The sequence below is a fragment of the Hermetia illucens genome, chromosome 4 (assembly GCF_905115235.1).
Source record: "Hermetia illucens chromosome 4, iHerIll2.2.curated.20191125, whole genome shotgun sequence".
Lineage (NCBI taxonomy): Eukaryota > Metazoa > Arthropoda > Insecta > Diptera > Stratiomyidae > Hermetia > Hermetia illucens.
Genome location: NC_051852.1, coordinates 35,236,290 through 35,257,893, shown reverse-complemented (window position 1 = coordinate 35,257,893; position 21,604 = coordinate 35,236,290). Strand labels below are relative to the sequence as shown.

General features: G+C 42.1%; 1 protein-coding gene across 2 annotated transcripts in view; it reads left to right on the top strand.

Moving 5' to 3' along the window:
* Positions 1 to 807: 807 nt before the first annotated feature.
* The window catches only part of LOC119653629 (ubiquitin-conjugating enzyme E2 Q2), a 31,049-nt gene continuing 10,252 nt past the window's right edge, over positions 808 to 21,604 (top strand). For both annotated transcript variants that reach the window (XM_038058405.1, XM_038058404.1), the window contains exon 1: positions 808 to 2,014. In XM_038058405.1, the coding sequence (XP_037914333.1) occupies positions 1,853 to 2,014 (162 nt within the window). In that variant the 5' untranslated portion in view covers positions 808 to 1,852. The remainder of the gene's footprint in view (positions 2,015 to 21,604) is intronic.

Below are 21,604 nucleotides of genomic sequence, written 5' to 3'. Positions count from 1 at the left end.
AAAAAAATAGGATGAACAGCTAAAAGAAGTAAAGAGACGAAAAGTACCAGAATCACGAGTGTCTAAATGCATACTCACCCCGCGAAGTAATACTTAAATGATAATTCCGTGAAGCTAAGGTTGGAGATATCGCAGGTGGTTTTTAGTGTGCGAATCCCGCAGGCCTCCGTCTTAACTCAGGCGCAAAGAGCTGGAGTGGATTTGTCTCTTTAAGATTTTTATATCAACGTGCACCAAAAAATATGAATGTAGCATTAAGAAAAAGAAGACGGGAATGTGTTATGTCTTGTTGGAACTAATTGTTCCGCAGTAACGCAAACGAGTGGTTTTAGGTGGTTTCGGCATAGATTTTATCTTTTTCCCAACATAAATTGATTATAGACATCGTTAAACATGAAACAATAAAGTAATCTTCTTTTGGTTAAGAAAAAATGTATTGACTTACCACATATGCATATATCATTCCTGCATTTAACTTGCATGTAGATGGCGACGATGATCACGTCCAACTTTAGATAATTTTCAAATTCAAGATTAATTGAAATAATAGTGCATTAATCAGTATGCCAATGTTTGTTGAAAAAAATGTAAAGTAACTTTAATGCACATTTTCATGAAATAAGCATAAAGTCTCTAAATCCACCAGCTGATACGATCCCCGAAAAAACTTTACTTTAACCAACGTTCAACAACCGCCATTGAGGTTCTCTTTCGCCAATCCGAATTCCGTTGCCATAAAACAATGTCCTATAAAACAACAAACCTGCCAGAGTAGCCATTTTGTTTCCGTCCTCGCCGTGCCGTCATTTCGCCGTCACACAGTCATACAGCATCTCGTTGCGAACTCGTATCCAGCTCAGGTCGAAATCGTGTGTAGCGAACAAGGGGAGGAACGACGACTAGGGAAATGTCCGTCTGCTGACAAAAAACAAGGAAAGGATCGCAGTGTTTTCCCCAAAATCTCGGTCTCCAGTCCGGTGCGCGTAGCACGTTCATCTCGAGTCATTGTTGTCGCTTTCAGGAGCACTTTTCTCGCCCGAAAACGAGTCTTGCCCTTCGCTGCGTCGCTACAACGTCGGAAATTGTGTGAAAACATTTCGTGAAATTCGTGTGCGGAACGGCTGTCGTGTTTTTTTCAGCGGCCAGACAGGCAGAAATCAGGTCCGGTGCTCGGCCCGCTCGGGTTTTTTGCCCTCGCGCGTCCGTCGTGAAGACTCCGAAATCGAAAGGGAAGAAAGGAAATTGCGAACGAGCTTGGCAGCAGCCCCGCCGAGCCCGCGACCCGTCACCCACAGTCGCCCGGGGGGCTTTTGTGGCCACTCGCCGCGACCAGGTTCAAGATTCTCTGTGCAAAGTGAAGTGAAGTTTGTTTCTCGCGAAATCGTCCGATCGGGGATCTGTGCTCGGCGGAGGAGCGCGTTTTGGTCGGCGTGTGGATATGCGGCTGCCTTTTTGTCCGTCGTCGCCGTGCATGGAGCAGCAGCAGGACGTACGTTCGAGTCGCAGCGAGCGACACACGGGAAACAGCAGTTCCCGAATCCACTAACCCGTCACCAGTAACTGCGGCAGCAGCAGCAGTGGCAGCACTCAGCGCATGTATGACTTTTTCCCGTGAACATATTTTCGTTTATGTATGAAGTTTGGCCATTTGCTGGCTCTTTTCGGTCGGTCGGTTCGGTGGTGTGTGCAGGTACTTGTTTTTCACTGTTCGTCTGTCGCTTTCGTCAAGTGAAATTTGTTGAGCTGAACGTCCGTGGCGGCCAGCGTTGAGGTTTCTTTTGTTTTCGCGTGGACGTGAGTGCAATCGAAAGTAGTGAGAGGACGGGGACGCGGCCCAGCAGCCAGCATCACCATGGCTTGCCTGAATACGTTGAAGTTGGAAATAAAGACTTTGGAGAAGACGTTCACGAAGAGCCACGAGCGCTTCCAAATACTGAACGCCAGCGTCGACGAGCTGACCTGTCGGTTCATCGGCAAGAACGGGAAACGCTACGACATCCATGCAAACATAACAGTAAGTATTGAGCGGGCGCCGTTCTGGAGTTGCCTTTCTTTCAGCTGTTCGCGACAGAGCTGAGTTCCATGCACGTATTTATCGGTCTCGGACGGCCGTGGCCATCCTCTTTCCATGAACCAGCAGTGCAGCTCGCTTTTAGGTTATCTCGCCAGCCAGGCGAGGCAGACACAAAGGAATTTCTCGGAAATGTCGTCCTTGTTGTTCCGGAACAATGTCGCATTCATCTGCCTGCACTCGAATCTGGCCAGCTCCGTTGGGACGTTTCGAGCACGCCAGTGATGTATCGATTTGTGGCAGAACAAAGATCTGGCCTTGTATCCTTTTCCGAGCGATAGCAATTCTCGATGCGAGACCTCATTACACTTTCGCCGCTCCGCCATGTTCGATTCGACGGCGAAAAGTATGTCGTCGTCACGTATGCTCGCTGCTCGCACCTCCGTGCACCTATCGCAACAAATGGTGTAGGTGGAGACCAGCTGATTTTTGTTTTCGATGGGTTTCTCAGATAAGTGGCAGCCAAGTGTGTGGGGAAAAGTGATTGATAAGTCAATAATGGCAGGAAAAGTGTTTGAGACGAATGCGCGGTTGATGTGCGATCGGGAACCGCACTGAATCACGGAAACAAAATGAAGGCGACGTAGCTGCCGCTGCACCCGCACGAAGATTCGATGCGTTTGTGGCGGAGGTTCATCAAGGAAGTAGGGAAATGTTTTCAATCACATGTTGTATTTGCTTGGTTAGGAATTTATCGAATTTCAGACACCGCAACATGTCGAAACTAGGATTTATTCGAAGCTGACTAACAGGGGAGCCCCGAAAATACGTGGACGTGATTGCGTAGGCAAAATAATAAAATTATCTGGAAAGAAATTAGTCACAATGCATTGAAACGCTTTCGTTTCCTTCTTCTTTCGCATTACAATGGGGACAAGGCAGATGCTGTTTCTTTGTGTTGGTGTCTGCCTTGTCCAGAAATGCAACAACGACGGACCTTTCATTTTGTTATTGCAATTATTTCCAGTGCATCTTAATTGACCAAAAATGGTACCCAACCGGACAATACACGTTGCAATCGTAGGACAGAAGCAAACTGAATTTGATTTGATTCATGCGGTTATCAAATTTTCGTTTGGATTCCTTTGCACCCCATCAGACGTCCAGATTTGGTCCACAATGTCCTTCATAGTCCCTGTGTACGGTATGAATCTTTGAAATTGGGGAAGGAAAGGCTTAAATCATGAATAGAGAATATACAAGGACTTTGAGTTGAGAAAGTATCTGTAGGCTTCGTATGACCGAGCACAAGGGAAGGAGTTTGATTATCCGAGGTCATATTTTGCCAAGAACAGGATGAAATGTGTTTTCTTATGTAGACCATCCACAAACGCTGGTTTTTCGATTAGAGAATTGAATTTATTTTGTTACTCGATTATTTTAACACAAGAGTACTTTCTTGCAATTTCAAACTTAATAGATTTAGCTGTAGACCATCGAGGGGAAGCTTGAGAATTTGGTCTTTGTAAAATATTGGGTTGGGGAAAAAGTAATGTCGTATTTGTGATCGAACTTTAACGCTTTATTTAACATACTTAGAATTATCCAATTTAAGTCAAATATGCGCCGTTTTGTTCGCAAATTTGTTGCCATTTAGAAAGCAACTCCATTATCTTCCTCTTATAAAACCCCCCCTCCTTATTTGCAACAGCCAGTTTTCGCAAGTCTCTTTTGAGGCGAACTTTGTAGCACCAAGAGCGTTTTGCATGGACCGAAAGAGATGGTAATCTCTTGGTGCCAGGTCCGGACTATACGGTGGGTGCGATAGGACATCCCACCCGAGCTCCCGTAGCTTCTGGCAGGTCATCAAAGATGTGTGTCTGAGCGTTGTCCTAGTGGAACAGAACACCAATCCTGACCGCTTCTGGTCAATCGCCTGCTTCAAACTGTCGAGTTGCTCACAGTAGAGGATCGAATTGAGGGTCTGTCCATAGCTGAGGAGCTCATAGTGGATGACTCCCTTCCAATCCCACCAAACACAGCAAAACCTTCCTGGCCGTCAATCCGGGCTTGGCGATGGTTTGGCCGGCTCGCCGCGCTTCGACCATGATCTTTTCCGCTTGAGGCTATCGTACGTGATCCACTTTTCATCATTAGTCACCACCCGCTTCAAAAATGGGTCGAATTCCTTCCGTATCAGCAGTGTATCGCAGGCGTTGATCCGGTCAAAGAGATTTTTTGCATCGACTTGTGTGGCACCCAAACATCCAGCTTTTTTTGCAATCCAATCTTCTGCAAATGGTTCTAAACGGTTTTATGGTCCTTACCCAGTTCCTGGCCAATCGAGCGAATGCTCACATGCCGGTCTACTTGGATGATTTCGACGATTTTATCGGTTTCTACGACGATTGGCTTACCAGTACGGGGTGTATCTTCGACATCCACTACACTAGAACGAAATCGATCGAACCAACGCTGTGCTGTGCGAATCGTTACTGTATCGGACCCATAAACTTCACAAATTTTTTTGGCCGCCTTCGTTGCATTTTTACCTCTCAGGTAGTAAAAATGTAAAATATGACGAATTTCTTCCTTGGTGGACTCCGTCTTTGACGCGCTATAACTTTAGACTAAAACGTACTTTCATAAGTTCCAGTGTTCCAAGTATTATTTTTGCGTTGGTGAGGACCACACAAAACCTCCAATCATCGCGCATATTCTGTTTCAGACCCTCGATGATCATCCGTTTCTTCTATTCCTGAAAAAGATTTTTAGGTTTCCAGAATTTATAGATGAGGGCAAATACGACTTTTGTAGAGATTGCAGGAACTGCAAGGATTGAAGGCCGAGATGATCAGCCATCATCCATAAGAGTTAGATCTTCCCCTTTAAGCTCGCCATCCACGCTCAGTTCGGCCTGTCGGTTACGCAGGAAGAGCCCGCAATGCACTAGGCTGTCAGTCAAACTGAATGCGCCATCCACGTACCGGCAAGCCGCAAAATCGTTAGTTCATCTCTAGTCGTGGAAGGAAGGCCTTCAGATGAGAATTTAATATATTTTGGTTTATGAGCATTTATCAAAAATGTTCACTAGCGATAAAGAGCAATTTAAGTTCTCGCTCATAGTCTAAACAATCTTGAAATCCTCGTTCACAGCTCAAATAAACATGAAATCCTCGCTTACAGCCTAAACAAAGATGTTTGGCCGGTTGGCCTAATCATTTTTCATTCGATTACCGGCTGCCTGAACAGTTAAAGCTAACAGACCAACTGCATCCCATCCACGTTACGGTCAAATGCGGACTCTTCAGGCGTAACTGACTGACATTATGGCGGACTTCAAGCTGCTAATCATCATGGATGAGGTGCCGATCCTGGTCGGGCCAGGGATAGGCTTGCGATGCCGTACATGGTTCTGAAATCTTAGCTACGTTATGGTTGCTGTGATTAGCCATTACATTCGCAATAGGCAGAACTTTCCCGGGTGTGACAGTTGAGAACCGGGGTGAAAGGCTTCTTCCATCTTTTAAGTTGCTCATCTACGTGAATGCGGGTCCTGACCGGATCATCGAAAGAATTACAACTGCTTGTAAGTTCTTTCGTGATGTGCCGTGGGGCTGGATCACATATCATGCTCCTGCAAGCATTAATGTGACCCAAGATTCATGTTTACTTCCGGGTGGGTTGCTAGAGTCTAATAATACAGTGCCAAAAGAGGGGGAGAAGTGCTCCCCAGGGTCCCATCATCTTACCTCACTTAGGGGTCGTTTAATGTGAAGGCGTTTTCTAAATGTTTTTTTGGACAAATCGTCAAAATCAACTAACTTATGAATTTTGTATCTTTTTTAGTAACACTTAAGCGAACTTTGGGATTTTTGGAAATGACTATATTGAATATGAACGGAGATCATAATCGGAAATACTTTGAGTGAATTCTAAATTCTGCAGCGAGCAGCGGGACACTGACTTGTCGGGTTAATAATAAACACTATTAGTCTTGGTTTATAGGTTTGCCCCACCTACTTTCTGAGGCGGCTAAGTGTTACATGGTCATTCAAACTACAGTGATCCTCTCAAACGGACTGGTAATCGTTAACGACGGCGTTACGATCTATGGCAATCATTTCTCCATGAATTCCCCTGGCAGGACAAAATGGTAATGTTAGGAATGTAGTAAGACATTCAACTTTATAGTGTTTTTCCGAATCACGAAAAAAACATTCTTCAACACCGCAAAATTATTCTTTGGGCTGTGATAGCAATCGAGTTTTTAACACTTATACTGGTTCTGTCCCTCTGTCCCCTCCACGCCCTAACCCTTTGGTAAAAAGTACAGACCACATAATCACACTAATCGGGTTTAACCGTCGCCACAAGGCAATCCTAATGAAACTGCTTGCATATACGTCGTCGAACAGTGCACTTTCATCGATTAAAATGGAAAGTTAAGTTACCTGCAAAATATAACAACATAATCATCATTTACAATCTACCTCATTGCTAAAAATTGTGCATACCGGATTCCATTCTAGAACAGCCGTATTCCGGGGTTGTCTGGCTAATCCAGACGCTTCTATTTGTGTGGCGTGTTTTTTATAAATCGGCGGGTGATGACTCCTTTTTCAACCATATTTTCGTTTATACAATTACCTATATATGATTTCAGCATGTTTCCTGGGAATGCCTGCATAGTATTGATCGACCAGGTGCGCACCCTGGTTGCATTAATTTCTGTCAAAACAGATTCAGTCCCTGGCATACATAAGAAGGGTGATATCACGCAATACAGCAATCCTAGAGGTATCATCATCTATAAGATATCCTCCGCTATCCTTCTGGACCTGACAGCCCCATACACCCAAAATATCATCGGCCCATACTAAAGGGGTTTTACTCCAGGCAAATCTTTCTTTCTGCGGCAAGCGGTGGGAAAATTGTTAGAATATGGCCATCAATGGTAAAATTGTAGACAGCCATGCGGGAAATCGGTATCCCGACGAAATTGATAAGACTGACTAGGACGACAGCAGCAGGATCACTCTCGAGGCCATTCACCACCAACAACCGTTTAAAACAAGGAGGGGGAGGGATCATACATTTTCTTTAACCTGGCCCTGGAAAACGTGATCCACTATGCAGATGCTAATGCAAGAGGTACCATCCTCTTCAAGTCCATCCAACTACTGACCTACTGTCGATATTGACATTAGGAGGAAAAATCCGAGATGTACGGTGTACTTTCATCAAGACCGAGCAGGCGGCAATTGGCCCGGGATCTTGGACTGCATATTGATGAAGGCAAGACGAAGTACATGATGGCTACGTCAGCACCAAAAATGAAAGGACCAACAACATCAAATGGCATTTGTCAAATGAGAAGAATTAAGATAGGACACTACAACTTTGAGACCGTTGATAATTTTACCTATCTAGGGTCGTGAAACCACAACCGATAACAGATATGACGATCTATTCCGCGTACGGTTGTTGGCAGCCAACAGAGTCTATTTCAGCTAACAAAAACTGTTTCGCGCGAAACCTCATGGGGACAAAGCTCTTACTGTACAAGACAATGATCTTGCCAGCCCCAGAAAGTCTAGAAAGGCAATATCTTTGGTAAAAAAGAAGACGTGGCAAACTCTGCCTCATATGAAACGATGGCGTAGACTAGCACGCCAGCTTTTAGGCGGGAATTGGCGAAAAAAATTAGCTAAACTAATTAGGTAGGCAGGCCTAGATCGGATAACGGTTGTTGTGCCTTTGATGATGATGATGAAAACCGTTTCAACTTAAGGACCTTGTTAGGTGTTAAGAATCTGCTGGGGTTATTTAAACATATCCTCAATCCAACTGTTTTTTCCCCGGAACTCAATGTCATCCTGTAAATGCTTACTGTAGTCTCCTAAAATCAGAATGTTTCGAGCCTTATGGTCAAGTCTACATTTTCTAAAAGTAATGCTTCTATTGCTCATTTATTAAAATCAATCCAGTATCTGCATTTTAACCGCACTACCATATGCAGAACAAAAGCGCGTATTATCTAATCTGAATCGATGCTTTTTCCGTTTGATCAGTGATTCATATGGCGCCGTCACTTTGTCAGTGATTCATTTCGCTATTTTTTTATCATTTTTAGGATTTATTTGATCTTTTTGCTACAGACAGTTTACCTTATTAAACACGATCTTCGTCAGGTTGTTCTGAAAGAAAAATTAACCAATAGAGTATCCTCTCAGATCGATGCCGCAAATAAAAATATAGGACGAATTTCGCCCGCTGCATCTTGGGTCTCCGATGTTGGGCATCATCTGCACTTGTTATGCGCTAGCAATTACTGCCTCTCCACGGGTACAGCTCAAGAATCCTTTGAAATTTAGCTTTGTTTTAACTGTCAGCAACTTGCGTCCGTAACGTAAATACTAACTGTATTTATTCCCCTATGGTTGATTGGATTAACACCGCCTCTGCCTTTTGTTCATGTTAATTGCTGTCTTATATATTCAAAAACGGCATGAGTGTCAAATATATTGAGGTCGCCCAATTAGGCTTATGCTAACCAGAGGAAATTTTGATTTAAATGTCGATTCGCTCCTAGGTTCGCATCCTCGTAATAACGGTCTGGGTCAATTGAAGAGCTCTATCTCGCACGAAATCAGGGTTTCATGGACCAAAAAAGCAAGAGACTCTTGTTCCTCAATTCGTCTGATTCGCCATTAGGTGCGACTAAGGACACAACGAAGTTATATCCAAAAGCAATTATATTTATTCGGCCTGGGAAGGATGAGAACTCTATCTCTATACTGTGTTCCGAAGGGGAAGACTCAGCACCAAGTCGGGATCCCCATACGTATCGTACCAAACGGTTCATTTGCAGAGAGATTGTACATAGGAGATGAAACTACCGACTGGACAGCAGGAATACAGCAGAAGGCTCGATTAATTCAAATTAGCGGCGTAAGTACGTTCTGGGCATTTGCATTCTAGATACAATACTCAATTTGCCTTCTTTGGGTATATATATCCAGAACACTGCATGGATCAAAAACAAGATGCTTCTGGAGCAGGGGTCTATATCTCAAATAACAACGAAATCTGGCCTTTTCCTTTGAAGCAACTGCCTTTCAGGATGAACTATATATGTTCCCAAGAGTGATGATCTGGATGATTGATCAGCGATTGAAGGGCAAGCGCATTGCAATCTGCAGTGAAAACCAAAAGAGCCTTGAGGGAATATCTAATTCAAAACGGTGGATTTACTCTGGACATCTGGTTGTGACATCCAGAATGCGCTTTCTGACTGTTCATAACTTATTAGCTGGCATTATGCATGTTCAGAAAAGGAGTTTCGAATACGATATGATTCCATCTTGGACCGGCTAATCCACGCAGCATTGTCTCTGTGAATGCCTCACCTACAGCCGCATCAGGTATCCAATTTTTGTACTGAACATTTCAGAAAAGGAAATTCTTGGACGCACAAGAGAATCCGGGGTATTACGTTAGATTGAGGGCGCCGTTTACAATGGGCCACTGAGCTCTGCGTGTTTGGAAGCTATGCCTCTGTACACGCTACACACACTCAGCCCCCCGGTATTTTGAAGGTCCGTTGTACTGTCCTATCTCCTTTAGACAATCGTCTCTTGCCTTGCAGTTAATGCAAAAAAAAGCTTCTAACACGGTTCTACATTTTTTAAGGTTATATTTTTGGTGTTCGCTCCCCCAATTTCAACTTCTCTTTGTTATATTGTTCATTTTTTTTAATAATCAATAAACTTTACGAGTCTCCCGTATAGAGAAATTACAGCTAAATCATGGAGAAATTTGCAAATCAAAACGCAAAAATTCACTCCGAATTTAAGTCGTATATTTTCGTAGCCAAAACCCTTATCGGCTTAAACAAAATTTGTTTGTCTGATGTGAAACCAATGTAAACGGCCAACGACTGTTAAAAGAACCCCAAAAGGAAATTATTCTAGACAAGAGTAGTGTATCTGGGGAAACCTCAGGTCAAATGATAGCTTTCGAAATCTTTAGACAAGTGTTATTTATTTAACGTCTTCCAGCAAGAATATTTTGACGATACATATGTATTGATCGATTCAGATGGTTCTTTTAAAGTTGTAGGTTTTTGGAGGACCTACCGATTAAAGGAAATTAAGTTTCGTTTTTCCTATAATCACAAAAATGAGGAAGAACTTTCCTCAAATCAACCTGTCTTTCCTAGTACAGATGTAAGGTCCGAATTGGCACTTAATTATATTGCCGTTTAATTTTGCCCATCAAAAGGATGATGGAATTTACTCTGGCTCTAGAAAATTGTTTTATTTTTTTGTGACTGAAATTTGTGTACTTCAATCTTTTACCTGTCAATGTGAATTTTAATGATTGCAAATTTGATGACCCTCTTTTTGTTAGGGATGTTATGCGTTACCTTTGGGAATTTAAATGTTTATGATTCATGTGAATAGGGTCAGGTAAAGTAGGCTGGAATTTTTGTTTGGTTTTTATTGGTGTCATCCGAACGAACTCATGAAATTTTGGAGGTAAACATTATTCGCTCTTTGGAATTAATATTAATGCCTTGATGAAGTTCATAGCAGTCACTATAGGACAAATACTAATATTCCAACACGTTCTCCAATTTTTCAGTTACAATTTTCGGTCAATCGTAGGCACTTTAATTTTGAAGTTAATTAATTTTCTGTACAACGTTTACCTTTTACCAGCAATTGGTTGGTTATTCAAATTTAGTGATATCCTTTCACTTAAATTAGGAATACAGCAGTCAAAGACCACTTATTTCTCCTTCGGGGCAGATTCTTTAAAATTAGTGCAACAGTTAAATTTGAAACTGACATTTAAGTGCAGTTTAAGCTTGATATCAGGATTGTAACTATTGTGGTTGGATTTATTTTCGCTTGCGCTAATTATCATGATATACTCGATTTAGCATTGACATATGGGTCAACTGATATTCGACATTACATATACAACATAAATACAATGCTATCAGTGAAACAGTGGGAAAATTAGCGTTCTAATATTGAGCTATTCTTACTCATATTTACTATGAATGTGGTTTCCTTAATATCGGATTTGCCACTAAGAAAGCCCCTTTAATGCCATCAACTGTTGAAGTCAACATCTTTCATCTGACTTTCTTACCAACGCCGGCAGAACCGAATGTATGAAAACCAATTTTTCATGACTTTGGAGCAAACATTCGGCTCTTTTTCGCCAATTGAACGTTCAATGTTTTCGCGAAGTTCGTCAAGTATTGCTGGTTTGTTGGAGTAGACCATGGATCTAACATATCCCCAGAGAAAAAAGTCTGGTGGTGTTCAATGCGGCGAAAGTGGTGGCCAATTGACGAAACCGTTTTTTTTTTTTTTAATAATCTTATTGTCAAACTTGGGCTTAAGCAATGTGATTGTTTTGTCGGCTGTGTGGCAAGTTGCGTCGTTTTGTTGAAACCCCATATGGCGTAAGTCCGTTCTAATGATTTCCTCGGCGCAAACGTCAGTCAGCATGGTACGATAGCGATCGCCGTTGACGGTGCGAGTGTTTTGCGGCGGCAAAAGAAATAAGGTCCAATCACTCCGCCAGCAGCTCCAAACAGTCATTTTTTGGATGTAAAAGCTTTCCAATATTTTATGAGGATTTGATTCACACCAGAAGGTCAGACTGCAACAATTCTTGAGTGAGGAGGGTCTTGAAGGGATGTAGTCCAAGATCCCTTCGTACTTCGAAATCGTTAAATAATAGACCTTGACTGCCAAAACGCGCTTTGAGACTTGAGGATAACTCCGTTTGTTTATTTACCGACGTCTAGGGCGAAAGTACGTTGCAACACCTTTACTCATAGTGAAGAGCTGTTTGCCGTTCGATGGTCATTGACAAAACGGCGCTATCTTCTTAGCTAAGAGTTTAGTTTATCGTATTTCAATAAAATTCACCAAGTTTTTGCATGACTTTCTCGAATTGAGTCCCATTTTTCTATGCTTTTCAACATTACTTGCGCCAAACTCACTCGATCTCCAGACTTTCGCTTATGCATTATTTGCCACTTTCACATATGAAAACACGATTCAGAATCATTGCAATCAATTGTCAGTCCATATAATAAATGAATATGGGAGACAGCTTAACTAGAGTGGGCACTCGTTGAATTTTCACCTACCTTAAAAGTACCCGCGCTGTTCCCATGGAGCCATCATTCAGATATTACCAAGTCATTTCGCTTTGTAGTTAATTTCTCGTTTTTGAGTTCTTGGTGCTCTTCTTATTTTCGTTTCACTCAATATTTTGTTCTTTATATTAACAATTGTGAAGATAATTGCAAGCGTGGCCTTCCTTTTTTCCTTCCGGATTACACTTGATGAGCTCTCTCAGTAATTGTCTGAGCGATTTGGTTTATTATTGCACTTAAAACGTTTCCACAATAATCATCAATTCGGAAGTGAATCCTGCCTTCAGCAATCAGCGTTTTTTGAGAAGATTTGGATCGGATCAGAGCCTTGAACCATGTTAGAGCACTTCATTCAAAAAGGTAACGGTACACTACAAGATTACAGTACTCTGTAGGAGGCCTCTGCCATCAGGGAAATGAAACGCACCATTAATGAAAATGTCATCGTAGCCTGTGAACATTTTTGATAGATTTAGTTCCGAATCAATCATCACTCCCAGATATTCAATAGCCGATTTACATAGGTGTCTACCGATTTTTCATTTTGACAGTTTTTTTTCATAGTTTTTAGTGACGATTATTTTAGTTTTTTGAAGCGCCAGAGTCGATTCTAACCTTTCTAGGCAGAAGTTTACTTGATGTAATGATAGTGGAAAACCTGATATCGAGCTGTTGGTACTCCGCTGGGGCGCCATATTTAGAGATCGATTGCCTACCCCTTACCAGGTAATCTTTTCTCAAGATATAATTAACTGACCTCGCCAACCATTCAGAAGTATTTAATTTAGCTAACGAACCTTCATCACCCTTCATCATCTCTAATCTCTGTGATTAATTCTCGGGAACTGAATAGTTAATTAATAATAACAAGTAAAATTCTTAAGTAATTCAGTTTCATCAAACTGAAGAATTTTTCAACAACATTCGCAATAAGACTATTTTAAGCAATGTTAATTGGTAATGTCCACGTTCCAGGATGTTATGTTTATTAGCTAGATACCATTATGAATTCTGTACGCATTATGCCAAGAAATCTTCTCGCGCCCTACTACGGGATAGTTAAGTTTAGGGCAGTTCTGTCAAGAAAATCGAATTGCTTCACGGCATCTTAAAAAATATTTGAAGGAAAATGTAGATTTGAATTGAATGTTTTTCTCCATAAGTATGTATTGTTATTCAATGGTCATTAGCCCGAATCTCTCTGATGTACAGATTCGCGATCACGTCCACCTAATTCGAAAACCGTCTCGTAGTCCTATATTAGACTAGGTCGTCCCTAATATTCGTTTCGATTCTCGTGGTTTGTTTAATACTTGAAAATCTCAGTTAAATCTAGCTCGCCTGCATCTTCTTTCAAAAGCTCAAAGACCTTTCACAGGATCTCTGCAGTCGCCGATCAATCCATTTCCGAAAAAAAGTCGTGCATGCACTCACGTCGCCTATGATAGCATAGCCAGGGTAAAATTGTACACGGCCATGAGAGAATTCGGTATTCCGATGAAATTAATAAGACTGACTAGGCTGACCCTGATTAATGTGCGAGGCCAGACAAAAGCAGCAAGATCACTCTCAAGACCATTCGACATCAACAACGGTCTACGACAAAGGGATGCGCTATCATGTGTCCTCTTTAACCTGGCCCTCGAGAAAATGATCCGTGATGCTGAGGTAAATGAAAGAGGTACGATCCTCTTCAAGTCCACCCAACTACTGGCCTATGCTGACGATATCGACATCATGGGAAAGAACCACCCGAGACGTACAAACTGCCTTCATCCAGATCGAGCAGGCGGCAATTGATGCGAGATCTTGGGCTGCACATCAATGAAGGCAAGACAAAATATATGGTGTCAACGTCAGCACCGAAGACGAATCAACCAACAACATCAAACCACACTGGTCAAACACGAAGAAGAATAAAGATAGGAGAATACAACTTTGAGACCGTTGACAATTTCTCCTATCTAGGGTCGAAAATCACAACCGATAACAGCTACGATGATGAAATCCGCGCACGGTTGTTGTCAGCCAACAGAGCCTATTTCAGCTTACAAAGACTGTTTTGCTCGAAACGTCTCACCATAGGGTCAAAGCTCTTACTGTACAAGACTATGATCTTGCCAGTCCTCATGTATTCCTCGGAAACTTGGGTTCTTAACAAGAAAAATTGCGAACTCTTGGCCAAGTTCGAGAGAAGAATCCTCCGAAGAATTTTTAGCTCCCACCATGAGGATGGACGATTCCGTAGACTACATAACGACGAAATCTATGAGCGATACCACGACGTCTGGTTGTGAATAAAATCCGGCTCAACAGGTTGCGGTGGAATGGATGAAAATGATCCAGTCCGGAAAGTCTATAAGGGCAATATCTATAGTAGAAAAAGAAGACGAGGCAAACCCTGTCTGAGATGGAGCGATGGCTTAGATCAGGACGCCAGACAGCTTTTAGGGATATCGAATTGGTGGACCTCGGCGCAAAACCGGGATGTCTGGAGTTCCTTATTAAGGCAGGCCTAGACCGGATACCGGTTGTTGCGCCGTTGATGATGATGATGATGATGCACTCACGTTAAACCTCCAGAACCTTCCATCCACTTCCAGTTTAAAGAACGGTAATTAAACAGTGTACGTGCCACAGGCAGGTCAGCTTGGTTTCGAGAAACACGCCTTCTGACAACACTCGACGACACACTTATTCGTTTTTTTCAGCCTTTGTCCCGTCCACAAGCGGAGCGACTCGTCGTGTTTCGGCATTTTATTTTATCAATTGCAATCGCGAGTCTTTCAAATCCCCATCCAGCGTATCAAACCACCGTTGTTTCGGCCGGCCTTTTGGTCGCTTGCTGTTGACTTCGATGTTTAGACCAATATTGGCAAGTGAATTCCAGTTAGCGCGAATTGCGTGACCATACCATCGAAAACGCCTTACACGCAGTTTTTCCACGATCGATGCAACCCCATGTCGATCGCGGAGATCCTCATTTCGGATGTGATCAAAACGCGTCAAGCCACCAATGCAATGCAACATCTTCGTCTCCATTACCACAAGACGCCTTTCATTGTCTTTTTTAGTCGGCCAACATTCAGAACTATAGAGAGCGGCAAACGGACGATATTGCGGTCAATTTTAGATTTGAGACATTCACTGATATGCCGATCACAAAGAACACCAGTTGTGGAACGCCACTTCACCCAGGTCGCGTCAATCGATTTCAAAACGGTTGGTTGTTAACATTGACCCCAAATTCGCTCAGTTCTGGGCAGGTTATTGAAGCTTACAGCAGTGAGCAATTTAAATATCTCCAGTCAATGCTGTCAGCTAAAGGAGAACTGCGTTATGCTCCTCACATAAGGAAACACAAAACCTTTTATACCTGAAGCATCAAGCTTCCGGTTTCCCGACTTGTTATTAATTGACGGATATATTAGGGCAAGCTGAACTGAAATCAATCAACAAGAACTATTTACTAAAATATTTAAAAAGGAAAACAATTTTGTCGCTTATTCACTTTCCAGCCTGCACCGAAGATTCGATTGGACCAGAGCAATCGTTGAAAAAATAAAGAGGCAGAGGAAGATACGGCTTTAAACAACTAGCGCAAGATAGGCGTTAGTTGACTATGCTCATTTATGCTGCTTAACTGTGATACGGATGACTACGTTTTCGTCCAGTGCGTAGGAAACTCAGCCGATTCTGCCTAACCCTGGACGAAACCGCATTCGTCTGTATTTTTTAAATTAACCCATTGATGAAGGTAGCAAATTGCTATTAAAACGTACATTTGGAACAATAAATCGCTCACAGACTTATAAAGGAATAATTTTAGTCAGTGCAAATAAGTCGGTTCCACTTAATGTTTGGGGGTTAGCTCAAAAAAAGTAGTCCATGGACAAGAAAAGTGTTAGAAATGAAAAATCAATTGTCTGATCTTTCACAGTAGGAAAACACTTCTCATCTCTTCATTGTAAGCCTCATCAAGTGATCTCTTTCCCAAGTAAAATAGTGACTACGGTTGATATCCGATCACAGAAAATCACAGATATATAGCTTTCATAATTTACCTATCTAACTTACTCACGTGAAATTCTTACAATGTTGACCGTGGTTGAGGTTTACACTTTTTTCGGACGCGATGAAAATTTTAAAATATTTTGTACTGAGATGGAACTAGGCCTCAATCTGGTAGCATTTGCTGAAAGCACGTCGACCCTATAGCTTTCAGTCAATTTGTCTACAATTTTGAGGGAATCCCGTTTTTAAGGTTTTGTTTGTAAAACAAAACCTTATTTTTTGCTGTATGAGGCCATTCGCAGTGGAATAGAAAAATGATTGGAGGTCCACCGAGAATATTAACTACTCGGTTGGTAGTTAATATTCACTGGATTTGGTAGTTTTATTCTTAATTTTCCCTGATAATTTTTCGGCTCTGCAGCGAACGCATTGGATAACGCTGACCTGGTTGTTGCTAGTAAACAAAATAGTAGCTTTCCAGTTAGCAGTTAGTAAAGTCAAAATCTATCATTTATAATTTAATTGGGACAAATTTTAATTAATCCCAATTAAAAAAAAATAACAATTTATTTGATTTTTCTTTAAAAATTGGTCGTAAACAAAAAATTATGATTTTGATCAACCCTGGTGCAAATCTTATCTCAAAGCATAAATAAGGAATAACGGCACTCTATATTACCAAATTTGAAACAGATCTAAAATGCTTGCTTGAAAATTTTTCCCCAACCACGAATTATCCCCTTTAGAGGACGATGGAAAAACTCTACAGGTTGGTCCTGCGCGAGTCAACAATCCGATCGTCGGACGGCAGCTAGGTGACAGGTGATTTCGATAAGAATTCAATCTTTGCTCAACACTTGATTTGAAGATGCATCCCAACCGATTCGATTGAGCTTCTGGCAAAACCACGTGGATTCTAAAAAAGTTCCTGGTGTCGACCTTTTTACTACCGGAAGATAACTGACTTTCCAAAATACTGGAAATTTTGGCAAAGAACGATGACGATAAGACTGTTCCCTTCGTTATCAAAGCAATTCAAAAGCTCTGCTACTATCCAAATTATAATTACACTTGGTCGAAATTGAAATTTCCGTCTTCCCTGACATTGCATAAGCCTTTTGATAACGTCTGGTATTACGATCTCATATACAAATTCAAAGTTATCTAAAAATACTCATAAAGTCGTATCTTATCGGCAGGAGATATATTCTTAAACAAGAAACTTTATTTCATAGAAAACCAATATCACAGCGAGGGTTAGTTTAGTTTAGCATTATGAGGGAGTCGAAGCTCGAGCCCTCAGGCCTTTGTTTGGTCCACTGCACTTTACCCGTAAGTAGCTTATTAAATAGCTTCCCGCCTACGTCGTTCGCACCCTTTACCGAATCTGAGAAAAATTCTTTAGAGGTATAGAGTGTACAGATTCTTCATTAAAGAGAACCTTACTAAGGTGTCTTCCTATGATCTGAGGAGACCGGGCGTGTGCATATGAAATGCAGAGCCGTCTTTCCTTCACATCGGTTGCATATAACCTAAAACAGATATATATCAGGTAGGTTTAGAACAGCTTCGAATGCCGCAGCTGATGTAGTATTCATTTTTACTTATTATTACTTATATTTACTTATTCATCCGAATCTCCGAATCTGCGTTAGTAGCTTCCCGCTGTTAGTTCAGTTTCGACCACCAGACGATGCATGCGTACATCAAAACGGATTTTATTATGGATGTATACATCCAATGAATCTGTTGCGGTAGAAGTCCCCAGGTCTTACCTATCGCAGTCCTACAGCATCAGAGCAAATCTGCACGATTTCTGATATTTTTCCTGGATATGATAGTTCTGCGTTAGCTGCGAGTCGGAATGTACTCCTGAATAGGGGGGTAGGGTTTAGCTATCCTACCCGACGTTCCTAGTGAACAGAGTTGCATTCAAGCGGTCACATATTGTGTTCACAACTTTGCCGGTGATTATTATGGCTATGACATCCTGCTTCAAATGACTTCTCGCTGACCAATATGTGAATTTTTATCCACTCCAGCATGTGAAGGAGCCAACTGATTGACAGCTGTTCGATTACATGCTGTCTTGCCGCATCACAAATTGCCACAACTGAGGCATATTTGAAGGCACATTCGATGTCTATGAATGTGCATAAGGGGTGGAAGATCTGGATTTGTCTTTCTGGTACGCGTGTTACTTGTGGTGAAGTAGCAACTTAGGAATGTATATATCCCTTATGAATCGATATACTAGTTAGTTAGTTAGGCTGATCGGTCGGAAGCTTTTTCACTGGTTTTGGAATAAATATCTCCTTCACATAGTTAATTGGAATATAAGCGTGTGCTACGCATGTACGGTATATATTCGGAATATGAAGACCCAGAGTATTCATTCTATTACAAGAGCAAGAATGATACCATCTGGACCTGCAGGTTTGTATCTATGGCAAGAGTTAAACGTCCATTTTACTTGCTCCAGTGATACTATTTTGCATGCCAGATTCCGGTCTCTTGATTGAGGGCTGTATGCACCTGTTGGCCTTGAGTTGAGATTTTGGATACTGCATTCCGGTGCACTTCCAGCAAATGGTTTGCTGTTTTTTCATGGCTTTCTGTGTACCTCCCACTCTATAAACGTAAACGCTTTGAGGTTGTATCAATAGAGTTGGTCTGCTCGCAAAAGCGTTTCCATGATGATGATGAGCCGATTTAATATTCTTCTTTAGAGCTTCCTGTGCCTCTTTATACCGATTCCAACCAGGCTGCATCAGACTTCAGACCATGATTGGTGACCACCCCTATCGTTCTCCTCTGTTCTGCCAAATCCGAGTTCCACCATGGTGTTTTATCCTTCTTTGTTGCCTTGAGTGGACACCTTTCTTTGAAAGCTTGTCACATGCTATTTGTTTTCTCAATTCCAGCAATAAATTTGATGTGCCTCTCAGGGATCGTAACTCGTACGCTCAGTTCTAGTTTAGATGTCGCCCAATCTGTCTGCCGCGGATTTCGAAATGGAGCGTCCGGAAGTGGGTCCATGCCCATTACGAAATTAATGCGACTGTGGTCCGAGAGTGCGATATCGTTTGATGCCACCGTGATGTCGATGATCACGTTGAAGAAAGTGGGTTCATTACCAAAATTGAGGATCTGCAGATCGGATCCCACTAGATAATCTCGATCCTCTTGCATTGATGTTGGAACTTCCCGAGCATATGTGGTGGGTAATGGGAACTTCTTCTGCGTTATAGGGGAAATATGCAAAACACCATAGAATATCTTTATCTCCCTGTTAACTTTTTATGGTTAGTTTGACCGTTGTGCTATCGCCATCACATAGTCTGTTACATAAGAACGTGGTCACTGTTACACGTAGATAAAAAATCAGAGCGTCCTGTTTCTTTTTCTATGACATAGAGGGCACCTCAGTCCTTCATGCTTTTTGTAAAAAGTCAGCTCTCTGTCAAATTTAGTCTTCAATTGAGTGATTTTTCGAAATGAGTACTGTTTACACCTCTCGCTTTGAGGCAATTTTTCTATGTTTGCATGAAAAAGGACCCAAATTAACGCAAACTGCTGCTGCGAAATATATGGGAAAGTCGAAGCAGTTCGTTAGCAAGTGGATAAATCGCTATAAAAAGGTCGGTAACGTTGATGATTTTCCTGATCGCGGAAGTGCAAGCAAAGTCTCAAAAAAGGACGAAAAAAAGATTCTCGCATTGTTCTCGAAAGATCCAACTTTGACTTTACGTGGAGCTGCTGTGAAATTGAAAGCAAAACACGTTGAAAAACGAGTGGAATGGGCGAAGGAAAACTTGGACCGCGATTGGAGCAACGTAATTTTTTCTGATGAATTCTCCTTCTGGGCATTTCCGAGCATCAAACACGCCTGGACAACCTCCACCAGTAGGATGCTTCAACGAACTGTTAAACACCCCGTCAAGGTCCATGTTTGGGGGTCCTTCTCAAACAAAGGTTTCGGTACTTTGTTCTTATTTACCGAGAATTTAAATGCCGAAAAAATGAATAAAATATATCAAAAGGCTTTGTTACCATCTGCTAAGCAATGGTATATCAAGAAAAATGAAAGCTGGATCCTTCAAGAGGACAACGATCCGAAACATCGGAGTCGAGCGTGTAGCGAGTGGAAGGCGCAAAACGGAGTTGTCATTTTAGATTGGCCATCTCAGTCATCGGATGCAAATCCCATGGAAAATGTGTGGGCTCTGATGAAAATGCAGCTTCGCAGACGCAAGCCATGTAATTTTGATCAACTTTCTCGACAAATTCGGAAAATTTGGTGGTCTTTTCCGGTAGAATATGCAGAAAAACTAGTGGAAAGTATGCCCCGACGGTGCCAGGCCATAATTGACAATGCAGGAGATTGGACTTGCTACTGAGGTATTTGCATTGAGTATTGACGACCAAATTATCAATAAATTTGCGAATTTTCGAAAAATCAATTGTTATTATTTAAAAGTGACCACGCTCTTATGTAACAGACTGTAAGTCGTTAACCAAATTAGCCTGGAGGTCTTTGGAGACCACTATGCAGGAGCGGGTTCGATCTCTTCCATTGACATACAATAGGCTATTATGTTGAAAATTCAGACCCCTGACTACACCACCAACAACTCATGTCTCTTGCATGGGTTAGGTAGGTATTGATCCGACGAATGCTGAAAATTGATTTGGGAGATATGGCACCTCATCTACGCTTCAGATGAAGATGCCGAGGGCTGCGCGACCCCTTCAATGGTTTTATGAGTCGTCGTTTGTAACGTAATAGTTCCCAGCCCGTAATAGAGTCGGCAATCCGTTTGTTCTCAAACCTCCTTAATTTCAAATTCGGGAACGCCGATACTAAGGAAAGTTCCCGATCCATCCGCTCTCTCTCCTGTTTTGTTGCCTAGCAGCATCCAGGTATAGGGGTGTTGTTATTCTGGACACCAAGTTGTTCTAAAAACTCAGCACAATTACACTCTTCTCCTGGAATCCAGAGGAAGCACTTTTAGCCGTTACCGGGCGCGTCCTCTTTGCTAATTTTTGTGTGGAAGTGTTGGGAGGGTCCGAGGACCGCTGTTTCTTCCGTTTTGCCCTAGCCACAGATGCCCCGGATGCTACTTTCCTTTCAATCTTGTCACAACCAGTGGGTTGTGATTTGCCCGAAAGCTGTTTGCTGTCTGAGGACAGATGCTTACTCACGGGCAATACTTTAGCCTCAGCAGGTGGCGTCAATTGGAGGCCGAGGTCAGGAGTGCTGTGAGAAGGTGCTTGCTTCGGCTCGACCGTTAAAGACTGGTGCCCACTTCAGTAAGTGGAAAATCCGGGTCTAGACTGAGGTTCTCCATCAATGAGCTTAGGGTGGCCTCTTCACTAGGGGTTGGATC